Source organism: Pholcus phalangioides, unplaced genomic scaffold, assembly GCF_987345545.1.
Source record: "Pholcus phalangioides strain wild (caught in Gottingen) unplaced genomic scaffold, Ppha-v1.0 ptg000004l_1, whole genome shotgun sequence".
NCBI lineage: Eukaryota > Metazoa > Arthropoda > Arachnida > Araneae > Pholcidae > Pholcus > Pholcus phalangioides.
The window spans coordinates 42,836,631-42,861,798 of NW_028301597.1; the positions used below are offsets into that span (position 1 = coordinate 42,836,631).

A 25,168-nucleotide genomic window follows, 5' to 3' on the forward strand; every position below is an offset into this window, starting at 1 on the left:
CGTGGAGCATCAAAAGTGAACTCTTGGGCCGGGATTACACTATAAAAGTTTGATAAAAGTATTTTTATAAAACTTGAAAAATCCAACCAATAAGGTTATCGGTTACATTCTTGAAAATGCGGCCGGTGACCTCGTATCAACGAGGAAAGATAGATTCGTTTTCATGCCTTTCACAAACAGGCGACATGACGTAGGTGGCAAAGAGCAAGTCGACTCTACTCTTTGCTGAGTTCGTTTCACGAATATTTGCAGGGAGAGACACATTTCTTGGCATCGGCGCCGAATCGTCGATGATACCAACACTCGTCGCGATTTTTCGATCTGCTACGCGGTCGCGGGTAGCGATTTCGGTACGGGCTATGACTTCGCCCTCGCGAAATTTCGTCCATTCGCAGATGGAGCTTTTCGATTTCCGACAACAAACGTTCCTCGATGGAAACCGCGGAAGAGTTAGAACAGGCACTTACCGCTTGTGGTGCTACGTCCATGACACAATCGGCTATGTCGGCCGCTTTGTCCAACGTAAGTGGTGTGACCGCAGCCAGGATGGATTGCACAGATGTCGGTAAATGTTGAAGAAACAGTTCCAACAAGAGCTTGTCCGGAACGCTGTGTGAATCCGCGTGACGCCGCATGACGCGCAAAAGTTCACTTGGGCGACGATCACCGAGTGAGAAGATCTCCCCAGTGAGAAATTTCCGTATCTCTTGCTGTGACGATTCACCACTGCGCTTGATTAATTCCGATTTCACGTGTCCGTAGGGATCTGTTGTCCTTGGATTCGTGATGACATCGCTGATGATGGAAGCTGCTTCCGGTGGTAGATGGGCCACTATGTATTTGAATTTTGTGCAACTATCCGTTACCGGTTTCGGAATCCCCAGTTCGAAAGTTGATTCGCACATCAGAAACCACAGTGTAGGATCGGTGAAATTGTACGGTGGTAGCTTTACCGCTACAACGTCCGCCATAATTTGGCTTTTGCGTGGGCGAGAATGTTCAACTGCACGTGTTGTTTCCGTTGAGATGCGCCCGCTGTTTTTTTTTAGATATAATGTCTGAACTGATGATCAGACTTTCAAAGGTCACCAATACCGGGATTATGAGAGGCATCGGTAGTATTATTAGACGGTTGCGTGTAGTTTCAATGCGTTTTTATCTTACACGAAAAGACGGACTTTATTTACACGATATACTATGTACAGCGCGAGAAACGAACTGCGTAATAACTAGAATAATCACATGATGGCGCTTTGAGCGCGTGCATCAATCATCGCTATCAGGAACTGGCTTTCTTACGCCACACCGTATTTAGGTCGTTGAGTTTATTAATCCAGTTACTTATCTCCAAGTCATCCTGAAAGGTAACCATGGCCGAATCACTCCATGCTCAGTCTTGGAGCCATCAGTGTACATCTTATATTTAGCCTGTGGGTGTATTTCTCCTTTTAGGTCAATGCGGCATTCCTCTAAGGATGCTAGGACCATCCTGTGATTCTCTTTTCCATCTGAGCATAGGAAAGTGTCTCGCCATTCCCCAGCGTAACAGGAGTTTTGAGACGGGTCAAGAGGCTCAATTTGGCTTCACATTTTACCAGGGGACTGAGCGGGGAGCAATCCCAGTATGACATGGAGTGCATTTGTGGGCGTAGTTTAGTAGGCCTTAGAGACATATAGCAGATATCCTCTCTGAATTGAGTCAAAGCGCTTCGGTAGTGATACGGTAGCATTGGCTCCCCATATGGCGGCTCTACACACCAGAAAACGTTGTGCGACCGTGATGTAAAGAGTCTTGCGCATCCTAGTTTTGATTCTCTAATTCCTGCCTGCTATGCAGTGAAACCTCGTGAGTAGCTGATTAGATCTTGTGTTCAGCTCTGTGATATGGTCTTTCCAGTCCAATACATTTTATTTGTCGTTAAAATGTATACCCAGAATTTTAATTTTGTGGAGTCTCTTGCTGAAGCTGTTTGACGAACGAATTTGTGGCGGACGTTAGCCTTTGGGGGAAGACCCATACAAAGTATGTTTTTTTGGAGGATAATTTAATGCCGTTTTTAGTTAGCCAGTTGCTGATATGACAAAAACAATGCACCACTATATTCAGAGCACCACATTAAGCAATACAGCACAATACTTGATGCACCACATTAAGCAATACAGCACAATACTTGATGCACCACATTAAGCAATACAGCACAATACTTGATGCACCACATTAAGCAATACAGCACAATACTTGATGCACCACATTAAGCAATACAGCACAATACTTGATGCACCACATTAAGCAATACGGCACAATACTTGATGCACCACATTAAGCAATACAGCACAGTACTTATTGCACCACCATCGGCAATACAGGACAGTACTTATTGCACCACCATCGGCAATACACCACAGTACTTATTGCACCATCATCGGCAATACAGCACAATAATTAGTGCACCACCATATTCAAAGCACCGGAATAAGCAATGCACTACTATATTTACTGCACTACATTAAGCACAATACGCAATACACCACAATAAGCAAAACAACACAATGAGTAATTTACTGCCACCGGCAATACAGCACAATAACAAATACACCGCCACCATAGGCAATACTGCACAATAAGCAATTCACTACAATATGCAGCGCACCACAATACGCAATGAACCACAATACACCATAAGCAATATAGCACGTGATTGGCTAAAATACGTAATGCATAACAATGGGCAATTGACAAATATTTACAGTGCACCACAATAAGCAATGCTGCACAATACCTCATGCACCGCAACACGGCACAACGCGCGATGCATCGCAATACGAAATAAGAAAAGCAGCATAATACGCAATGAATCATAATAAGCCATAAGCACTGCATACAATAAGCAATACAGCACTCAGTGCACTACAACACGTAAAGCATCACAATTAGTAATGTGTGTAATCAGTAATATTGTATACCACAATAAGCAATGCAGTATAGTACCCAGTGCACCACAATTCGCAATACGGCACATTATGCGATGCCTCGCAATAAGAAAAGCACTATAGTGCGCAATGCAACACAATACGCATTAAATGCTGCATTACAATAAGCAATACAGCACGCGATGCACTACAATATGCAATGAACCACAATAAGCAATGCAGTACAATGGCGCAATGAAAAGCAAGTATTCATCCTCGACTCTCAAAATAAAACCTCTCAATTTCCCCATGAAGAGATCTGTCCAATGTCTCCGCAATGGGTACCCGGACCCTGTGTGTTGGGAGCACTGGTGATGTATACATACCTCTGGGTACATGCACAAAGTCTTATGTCAGGAAGTGTACTTTTATTCATTTTCAATTAGCTTTAATAGACTTCACTGAGAGTTCTGCTAGTGTTCATTGCTGAACTTCATTTTATAATACGGTACGGACGCAACAAATCTTGGTCCCTACAGGTGAAGCAGTTCCCGATGTGTTCAGGTGTTTAATGAAAACATAAACCCAAAATCGTAACCGATTTCCGTAACACAAAAATGTAACACATTTCCGTCACTAAAAAAACGTCCCGACTTCCGTTATAGAAAATCGTCACTAATTTTGTTGCTTAGAAACGGGCCCTTTTCGAGTTTGTGATTTTACATTATAGAGTAGATAAATCAATCATGGCTCCACTACTCACCTGGTATCAGTACTCGATTGGATGCGTGTGTGTTGGTAAAAGTTTTCCTCTTATATAAATGCGTTTCCATGCCAAATCTTATTAAAATGTGTTCATTCGTTTCCAGACAAAATATCAAATTATTTTATCTTGAAAATCAGTGTTCCAAGACTAAGAATTCTTAGAAACTGTGGCAGCCGTAGAGGGCTTTGGTCTCATAGCCATTATTGAAACTTGAGTAAATGATACATTTTGACAGAGGGTGCTGTATACAAATCACCGGAAACAGGCAAATCAGAGTTCTATGAAATGCAGATCATTTCACGATAAACAGCTCATTTCTGAATAATGCTCTTACTGGTGCTTACGAAAGGTTTTCATCGTGAAGTAGGCATCGGTGGATAAAATACTATTGGTTAAGTTGTTTTACTTCGGCCACAAATCGCGTCGCCGGCTGAAGATTTACGAAAGTTTCGGACACAGAAGAGTTGAAGAAAGGTCCAATCACTCCTAATTTGTTTACGTGCCACGTCCTCTACTGAATGAAATTTGTACTAAATTTTTTTGCAAAAAAAAAAAAAAAAAAATTGTGAAAATAACTTTTTGCAAATCCCGTTAGAACATACCAATTCGTTGAATTTTCATGTATTAATGCCATGCTCAATATTTCGCATGTCTAAATTTTTTGCAAATAAAATTGTTTACAAATCCTATTGGACGGACTGCATTTATAGAATGATGTAGAACAAAATTTAAATTATGATAAATGATGTTCCATAAACAGGGCGTAAGTAAATTCATCTCTCTCTCTCTCTCTCGATAAAACCTCATACGCTTTTACTACAACTGCAATAATGACGAACTTCGGATTGTCAGTTAGTTATCCTTTAATCAAATTGTTTCTCTGATGAAAATTGCCAATATCTAGGAAGGTTTCTTAGGATATGGGTTCGGTTCGATAACCTACCGCTTTCGATCGAAAATGAAAATCCAAAAATGGCCGATGAAGCGAATCTGAGAACAAATGCTCCGAATGGGAACAAGCGATGATGTAGGAGATAAATTTCTTGAATGCGTTGTCGAAATCGTGGATAAAAACCAGAGAATGAGAAAACAATTGCGAGCAAATGGATTTTTTTTTTCCATGAAACGAAACTCAAGCGAGATCAGACATAAAGCTCGATTAGCAACAGCCGTTATGGACAAGTAAAACAAAGCGATTATGATGAATCATATTCTTCAGCAATAAATATAGAATCACTGCGATTACTTCTTGTATTAGTTTCGACATCAAACTTAAGGCCGATGCGTAGAAATGAGTAAATTTCGCAAACAAAAATCGAAATTTCACAAAATGTTTTTAATCAGAAATTTCGCATTTATTTCCATTAACGAATTCGAAATGAAAAATTTCACATTCTTTCACAGAAAAAAATAATTAAAAACCTCGAAGAAATAAAACAGTTCAAATCACAAATTTCGCATTAGGGATCGTTTAAGTATTACGTCAGCATCGATGAAAATAATGAAATATTCTTAATGACATCTTACTCGGTGCGCCAAAAACAACGAGCAAGAGTCACGAGAGGCGGAGTTTTGGGCGAAACTGAATTTCAAAGTTCATTAACGAACAACGAAAGCATTTTTTATTGAATCAGTAAATGATAGCTGAGCCCAGCTTCGTGAGCCGTTATTATTGTCTTCTCGATGCCCGTGAACCGCATTTGATTATCCGAAACAATAATGAAAACATTTTTTAATAAATCGGTAAATGACAGTAAAGATGGAAGAAAAAAAAAATCTGGATGGGTTACAAACCAATTCGAACACACAACCTTCGGTACGTGAGTCTCGAACTGTAAAAATTACACCAACGGTGGGTGTCGGATTTAAGCACAATTAAATGTATCTATTGTTGAATGTCGCTTAGTATAAATTTATCCATGAGTGTGTGTGTGTGAAGCAATGGTTCAAATGGTTCATCACTCATTTTGGCCAATCACGATGCGTTAAATTTCTACAATGTAGATTAGAAATATAGGGGTTTATAAGCGTCCCGGGCCACTCAAGTGCTCTGGACCTGTGCGTGCATCACTCAAGTGGTCCGTAATTATGTCGTGTATCACTTAAGTAATCTGGGAACGTGCCGGCGTAAATTGAGTGATATAGAACCGCACTGAGGACAGCTTAAGTGCTCTAAAACTGTGCCACATGTCACTCAAGGGGATCTCTAAATGTGCCAAGTGTTCTGGAACTGTGCCTCGGGTCACGTGAGCAATCTGTAAATGTGCCGCTTAGTTAATTTTTAGAAAATTATTTTTGAGAGGGCAAGCCTCCTCAGATAACTCCAGGGCCATATTTCGTCCTCGGACCAAGGGTTTACCATGTATGGCTTAGAGCAGGGGTTCTCAAACTGTGCACGCGACACCCTGGTGTGCCTTCAATCTTTGTCAGGTACGCCGAGGATCGGTCATCCTGACGAAGGTTTATCGAAAATATTCTTTGTTAAACAGCTCTGTGGAGCCGGTGGTGTTCGTAGGAAAGTATTGAATAGTAAGTATTTAAGTAAACAGGGGTGTCGCTGGTGGAAAAAGTTTGAGAACCACTTTCTTGGAGTGTGAGTCGTAATGAATTTCTTAAAAAGAAATTTCAGCCGTCAAACAGCATTGAAATGAACATAAATTGATTATATTAGTATATTAGAATAAAGGTATTTTCTTTCGATATCTAAATTAAAAAAACAAACAAATAAATTTTTGATCCTCTATGGTGGTGGGGGAACCTGCGTACGTCCGATCCCACCAATATGTGTTAGGAGGTGGGGAGAAGCAGAGCTGGTAGAAGTTTGATGACGGGGGGTCAAAAATGGCTAAACATTTGCTGACGTATTACTTCAACGGCCCCTTAAAAAAAGAACTGGCCGTATTATTGGATGAAAAGTATTAAGGTACTTAGTTGAAAGTTAAACATTGCAGTATAATCTCTATGTACTTTCTCCTAATTTTTTGAAGATCCAAAAAGTTGCATATACAGTCGAGTGCACATATAGTTTACAAGTTTAGCACATATAAATAGTTTTTACATGTTAGTTTGTAACTTAACCCGTGGATATAACCTACAATTGTGAAATCCTTAAAATTTGGCCCATCCACATCTACATATTTTTACCTCTTTTATAACATACCCTGCTTAAAACATACTCTGAGAATATAACAAACCAAAAAAAATGGTTTTAAACCAAGAAAATAATAATAGAGATTATAACCAAGAGAAAATAAAGTCAAAAACAGCTTTTTATGAACAACATTCATTGTATGCGGGTGATATTTTTACGTTTTCTCACAAAAAAGACCTAAATGTTAGGTAGTAAATTCTAACACAATTGACACGTTTAAGAAGAAATACGTAAAGTCGTATATCTTGCGCTTTTTAATAAATTTTCAAAACCTCTCAGACATCAATCAAAAACTACATTCATGCTGTATTATATTTCAATTCCCTTGACGCAGCCGTCGACTCCAAGCTTCAACAGATCGTTCTGCATTCATAACTACGTATAAACAGGCCGTGGATGTCTCTGTTCTTGAGCCGTCCGTGAATATACTAATAGCTTCATCTGATGAGCATTGTTCCGAAATAGGCAGCGGAACTTGATTCTGGAACAAGTCCACTCTGGGATGATGAAGCCAACTCCTATTGTTCCCTTCGTAGGCATCAGGTGTTATAAGGATTCCGTCCATCCAAACCTCCTTACCCAAATGCAGGATTGTAGATCGACGAGCGTCATATTCAATATATATGCTGAGCGGAGGGTTTCCCGTAGCAGTATACAGAACATCATTGGCCGTAGTTCTGTATGCACCAGTTACATACAATAAGAACGGACGTTGGGCAACATCTAGTAATTTACGGAGTCTCTGTGTCGGGTTTTTATACCAGATGGCGCTTGCGTATGAAATTTGCCGTTGTTCAACCGATCTGTACAAAATGTTCCTAAATTTTTGGCGTATACCCCACTTTGGACCAGCTATGCGTCTCAATTTTTGCATGGTGTCTTGAGCCTTATCAATTTGTTTCGCCACATGCGTCGTGAATTTGAACTGATGGTCAATATGCACTCCAAGATATTTCATGCATTTAGATATTTGCAGTCGAACACCATTGATTCTTATGCAGGGACGCTTTTCTTGTGGTGTGGCCATAGTAATTTAGCTTTAGTCACCTCCATGCTGAGACGATGATCTTCTAGCCATTTCGATAGTTCGTCAAACGCGGCATCCGCAGTGCTGCCAATGTCGCTGGAGGTTCTCGCCGAGATCACAAAGACCAGATCATTGGCGAAAACTTCGACATAGAACATATCCGGTCCCCAATTATTTTTCAGCGGTGAGTCAAGCACGATAGACCATAGTAGCGGACCGCTGCATGAGCCTTGAGGACAGCCCATGGCCTGATGCTTTTCCGCGTCTCCTCCATCAGTTGACATCACAACCATTCGATCTTTTAGCATGTTCTCTACTATACAAATGAGGTTGTGAGTAATGGGTAATTTTGTATAGTATTGATTATTATCTCATGGTGGACCGAATCAAAAGCACCGCGAATGTCTATGGAAACTATGGCCGTTACTTGACCTCGTGTCCTGTCGTTTACCTCGATGTCAAGTCGTGATCTCTTCCATCTGCTTTTTCTGCCGAGCCACCTGCACGAAATCCGAACTGTCTTGAGCTAAGCCAGCCTGCCTTCTCTAGATAAAAGTTTTGTACCGAAGAGACATGATGGTTTGATTGGATGTCGGATAATAAATGAAATAAAGTGTGTTGTTTTCTTCTTCTTTTGGGAGTCTAGAACCCAGTTATTTCATCCTGAAATCGTAGTAGAATTGCAGCCGAGGACCTACGACCGTTAAGAAGTCGGGGGAAAGTTTACTTATACACTTTAAAATTAAGTGCGTTTTCCGAACTCTAATCAGGGGCGGATCAAGAGCTCGCTGTTGGGTGGGGTGATATATTTTCCCTTTTAAATTGTTGTGAATAGGGTGATCATACGTCCCGTATTTCCCGGAACACGCCCATTTTTCAGGTTTTCTTTCCTCCGTTTCGATTTCCCCCGTTTTTTAGTCGAAGTTTTCTTGCATTCAATACTTAATCAATAATGTTGATACAGGTAATTTTCAACAGATTGATTGAATGCAATATTATCATATAGAAGTTACGAAAATTTCATGAATTATCGCATTCGGGACGATATTGCATATTTCGCTTGGGGGGGGGGGGTGATAACCGCCCTGATGGTATGAAGCTGTACGTCAGCAATGAATGCGAGTTGACCGTAGGCAACCTCTTTATAGACGCAGCTAAAGCAGAGTGCACTAGCAGGATGTGTGCGGCCTCATGGCTATAAGCGAACTCAACTGAATTTGACAGTTCTTCATGAAATTCGGAAACCGCGATTGAAAATCTAAATAGCTACTTAAGACATTCTAAAAGGGCTAAAGCCGGGTTTTCCTAGAAGCAGGTTACCTGCACCGTGTGCAGCGTGAAAACACTGATTAGTTAAAAAACGTGAATTTCAGGTTTTTAACCAATCAGCGATTTCACGCTGCACGCACCGTAGAAAACCTTTTCCTAGGAAAACCCCGGCTTTAGCGCTCCGATAGCTTACATTCTTGTTTCCGGTATTACAGTATTACAGTCCTATGTATGTATCATGCGACCATAATAGTCACACTCCACATTTTCCTATATAAGTACTCACGGACTAGGAGGAGCGTAACGATTCCCCTAGCTGTTTGCGTTTTACATATACAGTAGGTTGTAACTGGATTGTTTTTTCATCTATTTTCATGTAAAAATTGTGTATGATACTCGGAATGCAACGCTAACGTGTGTACTCTTCTGCTAGTCATTAAACTGTACGTGTTTGTTTTGATACTTTGGTCCTATCACATTCAAAGATATATTGTATTTTTCTTCAAAACTCCTTCAAAATATTCTCGATGTATTCACATTGTTAACAAGCCCGTTTCTCACTTTGTGTAATTTTGGGACGCTTCGCGTACATGCATTCTCTCCTGTAACTGTGTATCATGCTACCATTTTATTCGCAGCCAGCATATTCTTCTATAATTCTGATGAGCTAGGAAGTCCATCACGCTTAAGCCATTTGCGTGTTCATATAGTATGTAAGTAGATTGTTTATTCATATATTTTTATGAAATAGTGTACTGTTAGATATTTGTAATGCAACGGACCTGCATTTGGTGAAATCTTCCCCCTATAGCCACTAATTTTATTTTCCTTCCGCGGGTACACGATTGCATCTTTTCTCAATGTAATTTTTATACAGTATGTCACACTCTCCCCACCCCTCTTCCAGTATTGCTAGATGTAATTTCATGCATACCCAATTTTGTAAGCAATGCAATTTTTTTTTCTTCCCTGCAGCCCTTGCTTTTAACTGTGCGTGTATTTTTCGATACTTTGATTATTCACATCATCGTGACTCTTCCCGCCTCTGTCTATTTTTTTTTCAGCCACTGTCTGACTCAAAAGCGTGATGCCATATAAATTTTGATTGTGTTAAATTCTGGGATCTTAACTGAAGTCTGTGCTGCCACACATTACAACCACCCGGGTGCGCCGCATCCCTTGCACCCTCGCTTGAGCCTCCCTTGTCTGGAGCATAAGTGCATACATAAGTACCTTATTTCTCTGATTGATGGTCGTATGCTTCTTAGTGAGAATAAAACAATAAATGCAAATAAATTACACGTTAGTGAATTCAACGTAAGCGCCACATCGATGCATCTGTCGGCGCTTCACAAATTACGCCTGCTGATTTATACGAATACAAATGCAACGCCACCATAGGCAAAATGCCAACGAGGTGGCTGAGAAAAGATGCCCATAAAAATATGGATGTCATATATTTCAAAAGTACAACAACGCAAATTAAAAACACAATCACAAAAATTATAAACAATATATACACACAATACAATGCTCATAAAGGATATTATGGTGGCCTTATTCTAAGTATGGATAGCTTCTCGATTTACCCCAGCATGCTTATCGTATTTTTTTTTTAAACATGTCAATTGTGGTACAATTTATTACCTCCGGGGGTAAGGTTTATTAACAACCCTATTAGAGAAAAATTCCCTGCTACACCATAACCTTGCATTGTCCCTCACCAATCGATACTGGTGTCCCCTTGTAAAAGCAGTCGATTGGCGGTGTACTAAAATTTCGTGGTCCATCCTATCCATCCCATTGAAAATTTTGAACACTTCGATCATATCTCCCCGACACCTGCGCTCATCCAATGTAAACATATTCAAAAAATAAAGCCTCTCTTCATAACTCAAGCCCCGTGTGCGAATAAGGACACTCGTAGCTCTTCTCTGCACCCCTTCAACCAAGTCTATGTCCCTCTGTATGTAAAGTCTACAAAACCTTACAGCATACTCCAGTCAAGGACGAATTAAGCCTGGAAAAAGCGGAAGAATGACTTTAGGAGAACGCGATGAGACCTTTTTGGAAATGAGACCAAGCATTCCATTCGTTTTTTCGACCACCGCTGAACATTGTTCCGATAACCTAAGCCACTCGTCAATGAGAATTCCCAAATCGGTGACCCTAGTTGCATCCGGGATAGTGACACCATTCAACTCGTAAGAGCACCGTGGGTTGTTCGAACCGAAATGAGCGACCATGCACTTATCAACGTCATGCTCCATTCATTTGTCCATGTTGCAATCCTGTTTAAATTTCTCTGGAGGAACTCCCTTTCGCTTTGATTTCCGATTACCCCCATTAGCTTCACATCATCTGCGAATTTGCTAGTAAGGGAACGTTCAAGTAGTACGTCATCATCGATGGCGGGAGGGGGTTTCCGATTTGCTGACTTTTGATGACGGGAGGGCGGAATGGGGGTGGTTTGGATAATGCTTACGTCATCAACCACCCTTTATGAAAATATGAGTTGGATTCAGAGGGGCAGAGCTGATGACGAAATTTTGCTGACAAGGGGGGGGTCAAAAATGGCTAAAAATTTGGTTACGTAATATTTGAACGGCCCCTAATCCCATCGATACCCTGATCGAGTTTATGTATGAAAAGTGAAAAGTATGGGACCAAGGACACTTCCTTGAGGAACTCCACTTGTGACGCCTGTCCAACCAGAAAATTTCTTGTTCACCATAACTCGTTGCGACCTGTCTCTTAACCACGATTCTATCCAATTCAGCAGGTTGCCATCAATTCCAATCTCGTGTAAACGCTGCAAGAGTTTACCATGTTGGACCCGATCGAATATCTTCTTTTGAATTTATTGAAGCTAGACTTCGCGGTCGCTTGACCAGAGCTACGAATCGACATACCACACTGATTTAGAAATAGATTTATTTCGAACACAAAAAATACGCGAGAAAAAGGAGACAGCGTGACTGAATGCCACGATGGTTAGATTTCTACTCGCTGTTGGCATTTTACAAAACTATAGTAATGAGAGTAATTAATACAAATAAGGAAGAAAACAAATAAGAACGATCCCTGATCATCCATACCCTCACCCCAAAAATGGGACAGTCAATATTCGACTGGCAAACGACATTGATGATTCATGGAACGTCTGTATATATACCCCATTCACAGTATTCATTTCCACGACTCTGAACTTTCCGTTGTCAACAGGATAGACTTGGGTCACCCGGGCCAAGTCTCACTAGAGTGGGAGTATGTCTTCTTTCACGATTGCGATATCTCCGACTGCTATGCTTGAGATCTGGCGTGTCGACTTTATCCTTGGTTGAAGACTGGTCAAACAAATATTCCTTAGACCGTAGATTCCAGAAATCTATTTGCAATTTTTGAACCTTGGCCCATTTGCCTTGTAGACTTCCGGATGCTTCACCATCCCCTTCGGATACGGCAGTCATTGGAGTATCGATAAGAAAGTGTCCAGGAGTCAAAGCTTGCAGCTCGTTTGGATCTTGGCCGAGTTGCTTACTGGTCTTGAATTCATGTAAGCTTTAATTTGGACAGTCAGAGTAGCTAACTCCTCAAAAAGTACGAGCACTTTCCTAGCACGTAATCAACAGATGACGCATTAAACATTTGATGTTGGATTCCCACAGTCCTCCAAAAAGAGGCGATAAAAGAGAAGTGAGGTGCCAGTTGAATTTTCCTTCAGAGATGACCTTCTGAACATCCTCAGATTTACTGAATTCGAACTGCTTACCTATATTGCCTTATTTTTTATAATATGGTATAGGTTACGGGTAAATGTGATAAACACGGTGATTATGTATTATTCGTTAACTATTTTGTAAATTTTATCAATTTCGATAATTTTTACCGGTGATTACATATAATCCCAGTTCACATATTGGTAAATATGATAAATCCTCGAATAATTATTTAAATTTAGGCAAAGTGTGGATATTTTGCTCAAACTTCGGTCAAGGGTGAAATGGCCAGATGTCCCGGTTTTTAGCTATTTTCTAATTTCCTGTCCCGAAAGAGACTTTCAAGACGGCTGATTGCTTCAGTCTTTCCTTACGCAATCAAAGATCTAATTAATGGAACTATTTTAAATATTTTCTTTTTATGCAAAAATTCATTTTATCATTTTTGCATTTCAAACATCAAGCATGCTTTTCAATTCATAGCAATATTGTTTTGATCACAGGTGCCCAACCATTTTTCCAAGCCTGCTGTCCTACGAATTTTAACGCGCAGAGCATACGTCCCGTTTTTAAGGAGATGATCATTTTGTCTCCGTTCCCCAAAAATATTCTTCGGCTGTCGTTTTTATTTTGTGAAAATGTTCAGTTTGCCACTCATTTCTAAATCTTCTAAATATGTAAATTATATTTTTTTGAGTAATAAAGTCAATCATCGCGGTGCAAAGTGTGTATGAAGGGTGGAAAAGTTTATCTTACCTACACCATACTAAGCATAGACACCGAAACCGAGGACTTAGAGTGCTTCCCCCCCCCCTCCTATTGTAAGAGGGCTTAGCACCTCCCCAAGAATTCATGGATATGTAACATAATTGTATTATGCAATGTATGTTCCCCATGTGGACGATAGTGAATCTTGCATACATGGGACATTTAGCAACTATGTTCAAAGTTGAAAAACCAAACATTAGGCAATTCTGATCTTCCATCTCTTCGTAGGTAAATCCATACTAATTTGCCGCTATGAGGATAGCGCGTAGTCCTTTGCGGTTGATAATACATTATACTAGTTATAATACCCGGCGCTTCCCGGGTTTTCTTCAATGAGGCTGTTTGGATCACGTGATATCTCCCTCTTTCTTTGAGGGACATGCAAACCGTATTCAAGTTGAACCAAAACGACGACTTCCTGCGCGACTTCATGAAATAAACAAATCTAGATTTACAGAAACCTAGAAATGAATATATATTTTTCCTTTTTTAAGGGGCGCTAGGTATTTCGATAAACCTCTACCCCCTGAACTTCAAGTTACCCATCTGCCTGTTTCAGTTTTCAAAAAATGCTCAACTAACCTGTGGAATTTTTCCGATCCACTTTTTACGGGTTCATAACTAATTTTAAAATCTCCTAACCCACATGAATTTATGCAAATAAATATCAAAAGACAATACGGAGACATTCATTTTCATGCTTGAGAAGATATAAATAAAAAGTTGAAATCAATGTTATTGCATGGATATCCAACTCAAAAATAGGTCCGTCTAATTACTTCATCTTTAATGTCCTGAGCTTCTAAGCGAACTGAATATTTCAAAAATCGAGAATTTTCAATACAATTTTTAAAATTATTGATGGGGTGGAAAACCCCACCAAATTTCCGCATTTCTACAGTAAAATCGGCAATTTTTACACTGATTTCTATGGGAATCATCCTTTGCCTGACCTTCACACTGATGATGATGATGATTATGACGTCTATTCGAAAAGCCTCATTACTGGGAGTATATTGAAAATGTGGCAAACCATTATAAAGGTATAAACTATTATACATATAAGTAGTGGGAAAAGGGGGTTTCTGGAACAAAGGACTTAGTACAGTCAAGGCTAGGACCGGAAAAAGGCGCAAAAGGCGTTCGATGTACGCGTCCCGGTTTTACCCCCCCCCCCCCCATTATAAAAGAGGAATGAACCCGTGTTCCACTTTCACTCCGATTAAAAAAAAAAATGGAAGATGTATATCGAAATCCGAAGTGTGAGGGTAGTTATGGGGGTGTCGAACCATTATATCGAGCTCTAAAAGGGGAATTTTCTCGAACAAAAATAAGAAAGTGGTTAGAAGGGGAAAAATCTTACACACTCCATCGTGAAAGAAGAAAAAAGTTCCCCAGGAACCGTATTATAGTTGGTGCAATGAATCAACAATTCCAGGCTGATTTAGTTGACATGAGAAACCTGGTAAAATACAACGACGGTTATCAGTATATCTTAACGTGTATTGATGTGTTGTCTAAATATGCTTGGGCCATCCCGCTCAAAGACAAAACGGGGCGGAGCGTGGTGAAAGCGTTTGATCAAATATTTGTCGAAAGGCAACCACATGTTCTGCAAACGGATAAAGGCACCGAATTCAAGAATAAGGTCTTCCAAAAGTTTCTGAAGGAAAAAGGGGTCAAGTTCTTTACGACAGAGGATGACGTCACAAAGGCTGCGATAGCAGAAAGGTTCAATAAAACGCTGAAATCGAGGATGTGGCGATACTTCACAGAAAATAACACGCATAGATACATAGACGTGTTACAAGATCTGGTTTTTGGGTATAATAATAAGTTTCACAGGAGTATAATGATGAGTCCTACCGAAGTTAATAAAGAAAACGAAAAGAGGGTGTGGGACAACCTCTATGGGAAGAAAAAGGTTAAAAAAGTAAAACAAAAGTTTTTTATCGGCGACCACGTTCGTATTTCTCGTACGAAACACCCTTTTGAAAAGGGATACGAGTCTAATTTTACACATGAAGTTTTCGTGGTGGATGAATGCATACCGAGGGAGATACCCGTCTACAGACTAAGAGATTTGATGGGTGAAAAAATTAAAGGGACATTTTACGAACATGAAATGACGAAGACCACACTAGAAGACACCTTTGCTATAGAAAAAATTCTAAAAAAAAGGAAGAGGCAAGGTAAAACAGAGCTACTCGTAAAGTGGATGCATTATCCAGAAAAGTTTATATCATGGATATAAATACAGCGACTCAATCCATCTTTACTCATTTCAACAAGATGGCTTCGTTCTACTTAACGCTCCCAAGCGATTCGAGCATGAATTTCTTTCCTGATAACACCCTTTCCAACTTCGTCACAAAACTCCCCAGCGCGTTAGAGTTTGATTCGGATATGGAAGTAGCTCTATCAGAGCTGATATTTCCCCATTCTTTCCACAACATAACGGAACGGTCTAACAGCTTTGAATTTAATTCTGGAGATGGAGTGATAAAAAAAGGTGTCATCCCTTGTGGTTTCTACGAGAGTACCACAGACTTGATTAAGGTGATGACGAGAAATTTTAGAAAGGAAGATATTGATTTGATTTTCAACAAAACCACGAAAAAAGTGAAGGTGGCTACGAGGAAAGGTGCTAAGTTAATTCTACATACAGGAATAGCAGAGAATCTAGGTTTTGAACCCGGTGAGATAAAGGGAATGATGATAGAGGGGCCTTTCACGGCTGATCCGAAACTAGACTTTCATCTGTTGTACGTTTATTGTGATATAGTCGAACCGCAGATTGTCGGCAACACCTTTGCCCCGTTATTAAGAATCGTAAAAACCGAAGGACACGATGGCGACATCGTCAACGCAGCCTTCGAGAGGGGTCACTACATCCCTCTAGCCCGAAGGAGTTTTGAAACAGTTCACATTCATATAAGGACGCACACAGGTCATCTCGTGTCATTTGAACGTGGGAAGGTGATAGTTAAACTCCACTTCCGACTGAAACATTTATGATGTCTTACCGCCCGTATCGCTGTTGTATAGACAGCGTAACTGATTATTACGTCAACCAAGCGGGTCAAGGTCTTGGATATTATCAGGGTATACCACTGCAACGGGGTTACGGTTTCGGTTCAATATTCAGCTCCCTTTTCCGATCGGCTATGCCTTTGTTCAAAAAAGGAGCGAAGGCTCTTGGCCGTCAGATTCTCAGGTCAGGTGTAGATTTTGCCAATGACGTCGTACAAGGTAGAGATTTGAAAACAGCTGCGGTGGAAAGAGCAAAAGAGGCTGGTCGCTTGCTGAGTGATAAAGCTTCTACGAAAGTTAAAACAATGCTCGGAGGACATAAAAGGAAACGCTTAGCGAGAAAAAACGTCATTCGTAAGAAAGCTAGGAAGACGACAGCACCCGATATTTTCGATTGAGAAGATGGCTCTCATCATGACAAACTCACCCGAGTGTCTCAAAAGCGAAGTAGATTTGTTCGCTTTACCCCCTACTCAAACCGCCATAGAAGGTGGCGAATGGATTGAATTTCTCCCACTTTCCAGTATTAAAGACGGTCCGATTGAGTTCAACATTACAGGTAGCACCGAAGATTACATAGACCTATCTTCCACACAACTACACGTCAAGTTGAGGGTCACAAAGAAGGACGGTAAACCACTTCTTGATACCGACCTTTTTCTCCTGCGAATCTACCGCTACATTCCCTCTTCTCCCAAGTGGACGTCTCTCTCAATGGTAGGAATATCACGAATTCGTCTCACACCTACCCTTACAGAGCCTATATCGAAACTTTGCTGAACTATGGTCGAGATGCGAAGATGGGCCCCCTCACTATGGAAGGTTTCCACAAGGACACTGCAGGTTCCATGGCCGACCACGAAAATAACGAAGGTATGAAAGAGCGGTCAAAACACATTGCAAACAGCAGATCTTACGACCTATTGGGAAGAGTACACTGTTCACTTTTTTTTCAACAAAGACTGTTACTCAACTTGGTAGATGTTAAACTTAGATTAGTGCGTTCGAAACCATCGTTTTTTCTAATATCCTCGACAGCTGATTATAACGTGCACATAGATCATGCCAGCCTCTTTGTAAGGAAGGTGAGAGTTAACCCAGCTGTTGCCATCGGGCATGCTAAAGCATTGGAGAAGACCACTGCGAAATACCCTATCAATAGAGTACTTTGTAAGGTTTACTCTGTGGCACAGGGAAGCATGTCATTCGTCCAAGACAATGTGTATCTGGGTGCAATGCCTCAACGAGTTATCATCGGCCTAGTTGACAATGAATCTTTCAACGGTACATTTAGAAGCAACCCGTTCGATTTCAAGCATTACGATCTCAACTTCGTCTCCGTATATGTTGATGGTCGACCAGTCCCCCACAAACCCCTAGAGCCTAACTTTGAGACCGGAAACACCGTAAGAGCCTACAATAACCTGTTTCGAGTCGAGGAAGATCGTGGCATAGACATAACCAGAGAAGAATTTCATAGTGGTTACACTCTATTTTGTTTCTCCCTACTCCCCGACCAGAGCGACTGCGGACACTTACACTTGGTGAAACATAGTAATCTACGTGTGGAACTAAAGTTTGCGAAAGCACTACCTAAAACCATCTCGGTAATCATATATGGTGAGTTTCAGAACCTTATAGAGATAACAAAATCGAGAAGTGTATTGTGCGATTTCTCTGGCTGATGGATTCCGAACAGATTCGTCGAGCACTCCGCAGAGACCCGAAAACGAAAAAAGTTTTCAGGAACGTTTACGCTAGTGACGCGTTGCCTTCGAGAATACGAAATTATCCTACAGCTCTGATCGTTAACACAGATACCAGTGCAGAGTCTGGAACACATTGGTTGGCTATATATCTTCATGACAATTTGACCGCGGAGTTTTTTGACTCATTCGGAAGACATCCTTCAAACTTTCAGAAAGGTAATATCACGAAATTCCTGAGAAGATATCAACGACTCACCTACAATGACGTGGCGCTGCAGTCAGCTGATACCCAAGTTTGTGGCTATTATGTTATTTATTACGTGTACTGTAAATGTATGGGTGAAAGTATGAATTCTATTGTATCTCGCTTCAATGTGAACAACGATTTACGTGTGCTTAACTTTCTAAGAAAATACTTTTCTTTTTAATAAAATTGATTTGCACAACTCATGTCTCATCATTTTTCACGATGGAACCGTTAACGTTACACCATCCATTCACTGCCGTCTGTGCAGGTGCAAGCGGTAGCGGGAAAACATATTTTTTAAAGGGTCTGCTCGAACATCGTGAAAGGCTTATCAAACCTTTACCGAAACGCGTGATATGGTTTTACGGAGAATCTCAGCCACTGCACGAGGAAATTAGAGATGTTGAATTCCGAGACGATTGTAATTTCGAGGGAGTCTCCAATGCCTTACTGATTTTCGATGATTTTATGTCAGAGTTATCGGGAGAAGAGAAAATGGTTAAGCTATTTACTAAGTATAGCCACCATCGAAATTTATCGGTTATCTTTGTAACTCAGAATTTCTTTCATAAGAAACTGCGGGAAATAACGCTAAACGCGCATTATATTTTCCTGTTTAAAAACCGGAGGGATTTGAACCAAATCACCCATTTGGGGAGACAGTTGTATCCTACGAAATTAAATTTTTTCGAAGAAAGTTACGCAGATGCAATGAAATCTCCGTATTCATATTTATCGATCGATCTTAGGGTACGTCCATAGTGCACCGCTTCCCGCTTCTCGCTTTATTGCTTAAACCGCGGCAGTTGTAGAAGGCGAGATGATCCCACGCGATTCTAGCTGGTGGTGGTTATAGTGCACCGCTCGCGGGAACGTCTGCCTGCATGGGCAGTTGGCATCATTGAGCTATCACGTGGGGATCTATTGTGTGTTTTTGTTGACAACAAAAAATATTTATTATAAAATTAAACATGAAAGAATGACGAATGTACATGAAATTAATAGGACTCGCCTTGAAGTTGCAATGGGTTTAGTGTAATCGCTAATTATAGTAAATTAATTAATTGATGATAAATCAGCGATTTCGCTTTTAGTGCCACAACAAATTTTCGATTAGAAAAACGAAAATTAATCGTTACAAAATTCCGTTTGATTTAGTTTTATCGTTAATTAGTTTATATTAATGATAAAACTAAATCATGATCGATAATTAACTAATCAACTAATAACGATAAAACTGAACTGGCCGATAATTAACTAATTAACGGCAAAATCCGTTGGATTTCGTTTTATCGTTAATTAGTTTATTAACGATAAAACTAAATCATGATCAATAATTAGTAACGATAAAACGAAATCCAACGGTATTTTGATTAATTAACGATATCGTTTTTATTACGTCAACTAATTAACGATTAGTATTAACAATAATTAGGCGTCATAAAAACTCCGTTGGATTTAGTATGATAATTAATGATCCTTAATTAATTAACGATTTCGCTTATTATGTCATAACTAATTAACGATTAGTATTAGCAACAATTATCCATCACAAAAACTCCGTTGGATTCAGTATAATCGTTAATTAACCTTAATTAATGACTAACCAACGATATTGCTTTTATTATGCCATCTAGTTAACGATTAGTATTAATAATTAATCGTCACAAAAACTCCAATTGGATTCACTATAATTGGGAATTTTCTTTAATTACTTAATGATTAACGATTTCGCTTTTATTATGTCATAATTAATCAACGATTAGTAATAACGATAATTGATCGTTACAAAAACTCCGTCGATTTACTATTCCATTATAAAACGAACACTTAGAGGAAAGTATCCGTTCAAAACTGCAAGCGGTGAGCCGGTCAAGCGAGAAAAAGAAATAATAATTCATTCTGGTTAAAGCGGGTAAAAGCAGTTTGAGCCGGTAATAGCAGGTAGGCGGGCGCACTATGGCCGCCCCAATGAGTTTTCACGATCTTTTTTCAGCCGCGATAAAGCGAGTAGCGAGAAGCGGTTCACTATGGACGTACCCTTAGGCAAGAAACGGATGAAAAAATGCGTTTACGCACCAACGTGTTACCCACGCAAACGCAGTATGTCTATCAACCGAGACGTTAAAAGACTGGGTGCGTCAGCGACACTATTTATTCAACGATATGTCCGCGAGGAAGCAACAAGTGCTGAGATTGTTAAGCGGATGTCCTCAAAGACAACGTAAAGAATTATTGAAGCGGTTACCAAATTCTGACATCAAAACCGTTTGTGAATGTGCATTGAATTTACTGCATGGTAATATCCCAATATCCACCCTCCAAAAAGCTAAACTTCAAAAGTATAAAGGTTTGCTCCGTACGTTAGCAAAGAGGAAAACACCTCTTCATAAAAAGAGAAAGATCCTCATACAAAAAGGTGGTTTCCTTCAAGTTCTTTTACCCGCTGCAATCGGTTTGATTTCAAGTCTGATAGGACATGGAATTCGCTAAAAAAGTTATGGTACTTGTTCCAGAAGATAGAATGAACCGCCATGTTATTAAAGAGCCGCAGCTTACGGAACTAGATACTGAAATGGCGAAGATACTGAACAGTGAATTACCGAACGAGGTTAAAATAAAGTTTTATCAACAGATTTTGAACAAGAGGAATACTGCCTTAGGAAACAATTCGCCACTCGACCGTTTCGATGAAGAAGAAGAAGAACCTAAAATGCGCGATCTCAGTAAACCGCCGTTGAAGAAAAGTGCAACATCTGATATATTGTTAAATTTACCGAAATCTCACCGTGAAATATCGGGAAAAATTATAAGTCACCTTAAAGATTACCCAAATGTTATCAAATGGTCACCGAGCGGTCAGCTTGTGTATAAAGGGGTGGAGATAGATAATACAAATATTTCCGAACTGTTATCCAGTGTCGTGAGCATTCAAAAAAAGAAACCTGTTCCGGGTGAGAAAGAGTTTCTTCAAGGTTTATACGAGATAAGTTTACCGCATTATTACATAAGAAATAAAAAATATATGAAAAGATGGCTTGAGTTGTAAAAAACGTCCTGGAAATAAAGATTTTCTTCTCTGAATTGTGTCTCCTGTTGTTAAAAAAACACACACACACACAATCGTTTAGAAACATGTACAATAAGCATTTATTTTTCTGTTGGTTACATCAACTTTCTTCTTCTCCGTGGGGATTAATCGCGTGGTGTCCATAAGCTAATGTTGAGACCCCATCATCTAATATATAGCGTTTGTCATCAAGGGGACAAAGACTTACTTTTCGTACCATGGTTGTGTGGAGTTGGTGCTTAGTGTTCGTGATTTTTACCATCGTATGTCTGTACCGCACTTGATCGAAAAGCGAAGACTTGTACAGCTCATGATGCAGTTGATTGCGGGAAACGGTTTTGCTGACTCCCTTGGCCGTTTTCTTGTTTTCCTTAGCCGTAACAATGCTGTACATTTTTGAACGAAGACCGACAAACGATACAATGGGGTCACCGGGGCATTCGTCCTTCATCAGCCCGAGCACTGCTTTGTTATGAGGGTTGTAAAGGGTGTGATTTGGAGGGAAATTGGAAGTGTCGAATTCGTCCATGTTGGATTTTATCACGCGGTGTAGATTTTGGGTTTCGATTGCATACGTTAGCGAATCTGTGTCGGTGAAGAGAAGTTGCGCTTTTTCTCCGAACCGTGATTTAACCCACCGATAGTGAAAATCATATATTTTGATTTTACTCACGTCCAGAACTACGAAACCCACATACATAGGACGAACTAATTTCAGTTTTAACCTTTTCATTTTTATGGCAACCAATTCATTGTTAAAAATTCTGAAGGCTTCAAAGGCTGGGGATGCAATTAATTTTTTAGCTTTTTTCTCCTTATGCACAATTTTTACGTTAACATGCTTCCGCTGGTTTTCAATGGTTTTCCCGAATACTGCATTGTTCATCAGTTTGAAGAACGATTTTTCGAAATCGTTCGAAGCTGCTTGACGGCGTTCGGTATTAAAGTCAATGTACGGTTTCAGCCACGGTTTTTGATTGAACTCTATAACCCTTTTTATATATTTTATTTTGAGACCGAGGGTGAGGTAGAGTTGGAGGTTGCGATAATGTACTACATAGTTTTCTTTGTCGTATAAGTTGGGAACTAGCTTTGTGCATTCGGACGGTTTCCCCTCCGGGTTAATTTTCCCCCACACGCTCTTCATATGGTTTGAAAACAACTTTTCTGTTATAACCATGTTTTCAGGTGCTAGCGGATAATCGTTATGGTCATTGTGAAGTTCTTTGGGGTATTCTAGTCCGACTTCCAAGACATAGCCTTTCGGAGAGTCCTCGGGAACGTTTGCGATGTCTATGTTAGATATTTCCTCTGTGCTCAACCATCGGAAACCTGAATACGGTAGGTATTGGGACATAGCGTAACCATAAAGGTTATTTGCATCCCAATACACTATTTCTTTGGTCGGTTGATTGGGTTCAAACTGTTCGCTGTATCGGATGTTAGCCTCAGCGTAACGATGGGTGATCATAGAAACACCTCCTCTAATACCGGATTCAAAAAACAAATGCATGTCTATGTCTGTGAGAAGTTCCAAATTAATATCGGTCATCCTCAGACATGCCGAAAAAGCCAAACCAGGGCCTGTATACATATGCGCAGGGTCAATTTTGTAATAGCTCATTCTAAGGTTCCTGAAACGTTCGAACACGTCTGCTAGTAAAAGCACGTCTAATTTTACGTAAAGGTCATGATAATCACCGAGATGTTGAATGCCGAATTTTTCCCATACGAGTTGTGCATGAGTGTAATCATCCACACTTATATCGGTTCCAGTTAGACTGCTGAAGAAAGCTTCGCGGGGTGGTAATTCAGTCTCTGAAAATCGAGAGAACGAGTCGATGTACTCGTACGGGTACACCCCTTTCCTCACAAGTAGGTCGGCATCTTCGAAAATGCTGTCAGTCAATCGAAAATCTGAACGGGTAAGATTGCCAACCAACTTATCTAAAGAAGCCGGTAGGAATTGAAATGAGTCTAAGAAACGTAAATCCCCAATCGAGAAAGAAATGTATTTCTCCAAATTATTAGGGATGACTGAGATATCCTGATCTTTGAAGAGCCCTGCCGCCTGCATGACTAGATGACTGTCATACCCTCTCAAATTATGTATTATTACAGGTACATGGTTAGAATATTTCAGCTGTAAATTGCACGCGTTATGCAACGCTGCAACGAACTCACCCGATATGTGGTCATGGTGTCGAACTCTATCACCACCCAACGGTTTCTCACACGTCATACATACAACAGCATCCTGAAATTTTTTCTCGTCTTCTTGGGATATGTTAAGGGGCTTCACGGTGTTAAGAATGTTTTGAATGCTAGCGTTCTCCTTCACCAGCATGTGAAGGAATACCTGCACGCAATCTTCTCCTCTATACACCACTGGGGGTTTATAAAGTGTGGTGTCAGGGCCTACTATAATATAACTGAAACCACTTGGTACATGTTTTTCTGTGTGGGTAGTGGATGAGTGTGTTGGGTTCGGAGTACAGCAAGAAATTTTTTCTAAGATACACTCAAAGTCAGCGTAAATCGTGAAAGGAACACGTAGCTGATACTGGTGCTGAGTGAATCTAAGCCATTTTTCATCTTCATTAGGCATAGATATTCGTTGTAGACCGTGAGGTTTGCAATACTCTTTATGTTCGACCAACAAATTTTCTCTAGAAAACCTGTGTAGACAGTAAGGACAATAGAACCGAGCACCTTTATGCTTAGTTAGAGGGGATAACAACCTACTCATGTTTTTTATTAGACTGTAATGACTGGTATTTTCGTTACATATGTATAGCAAGTCAACGTGGTGAAGACGTTGGGTTGCCTCTGTCACCCTCATCGTGAAGATTTCATTATCCGCTAACCCATAGACATTGACAGAAATGTGTGGGTTCTGTTCTTCAAAGCGATTTATTTGGGTTATTTTGACTGGGAGCTCTATCCCACCCATGTTCAACTCATGCTCGAACTGCAGATATTTTGATACTCGTTGCGGATTCTCGTCTTGGGGGTGAAGGGCTGCTAATACACTCCAAATAAAACATTTATTATCCGTGTTTGAGATGTTTATAATCGCTTTTCTGTTCACGATTGATGGAGGTATGGGTAAGTAAGAAGCTGCTGCTAATGGGTTGTAGGCAGCTATATTCAAGTCTAATTTTAAAACCTTATCAAAGACCCACCCGCTGCCCATTCTTGTAAACTCGTCGAGCGAAGACAGAATTTTTTTGATAGCTGAATCTATCTTATCACCGAGTTCATCCTCAGAATGTATGAGTTCCACTCTCGAGCGGAAAAAAGGTTGTATAAATTCAATTTCATTGGATTCTGTTCTTCTTGAGAAGAGAACGTTCAGCACAATATAAAATTTAAGAGCCTTTTTCACTCCTACTTCCCGGAGTATGATGTTTTGTATTTCGGCTCGAACCTCGTTAAAGAAAAGAATGGGGTCATATGCGTTATCGGAAGTTGGTTCTATCACTATAACTGTGAAAGT

The 25,168-nt window shown here is 40.2% G+C and overlaps 3 protein-coding genes across 3 annotated transcripts; 1 reads left to right on the forward strand and 2 right to left on the reverse strand.

The window, feature by feature from the left end:
• Positions 1 to 236: 236 nt before the first annotated feature.
• LOC149087619 (uncharacterized) lies at positions 237 to 971 on the reverse strand. Its single transcript, XM_089231926.1, has one exon. The coding sequence runs from the start codon at positions 969 to 971 to the stop codon at positions 237 to 239; it is 735 nt and encodes a 244-aa protein (XP_089088052.1).
• Positions 972 to 17,443: 16,472 nt separating this feature from the next.
• LOC149087620 (uncharacterized protein F54H12.2-like) lies at positions 17,444 to 18,328 on the forward strand. The gene has a single exon (XM_089231927.1). The coding sequence runs from the start codon at positions 17,444 to 17,446 to the stop codon at positions 18,326 to 18,328; it is 885 nt and encodes a 294-aa protein (XP_089088053.1).
• Positions 18,329 to 22,338: 4,010 nt separating this feature from the next.
• LOC149087621 (uncharacterized) lies at positions 22,339 to 24,016 on the reverse strand. Its single transcript, XM_089231929.1, has 2 exons — positions 22,502 to 24,016; positions 22,339 to 22,350 (listed from the first exon to the last, which is right to left on the reverse strand). The coding sequence occupies exons 1-2, from the start codon at positions 24,014 to 24,016 to the stop codon at positions 22,339 to 22,341; spliced, it is 1,527 nt and encodes a 508-aa protein (XP_089088055.1).
• Positions 24,017 to 25,168: the final 1,152 nt, after the last annotated feature.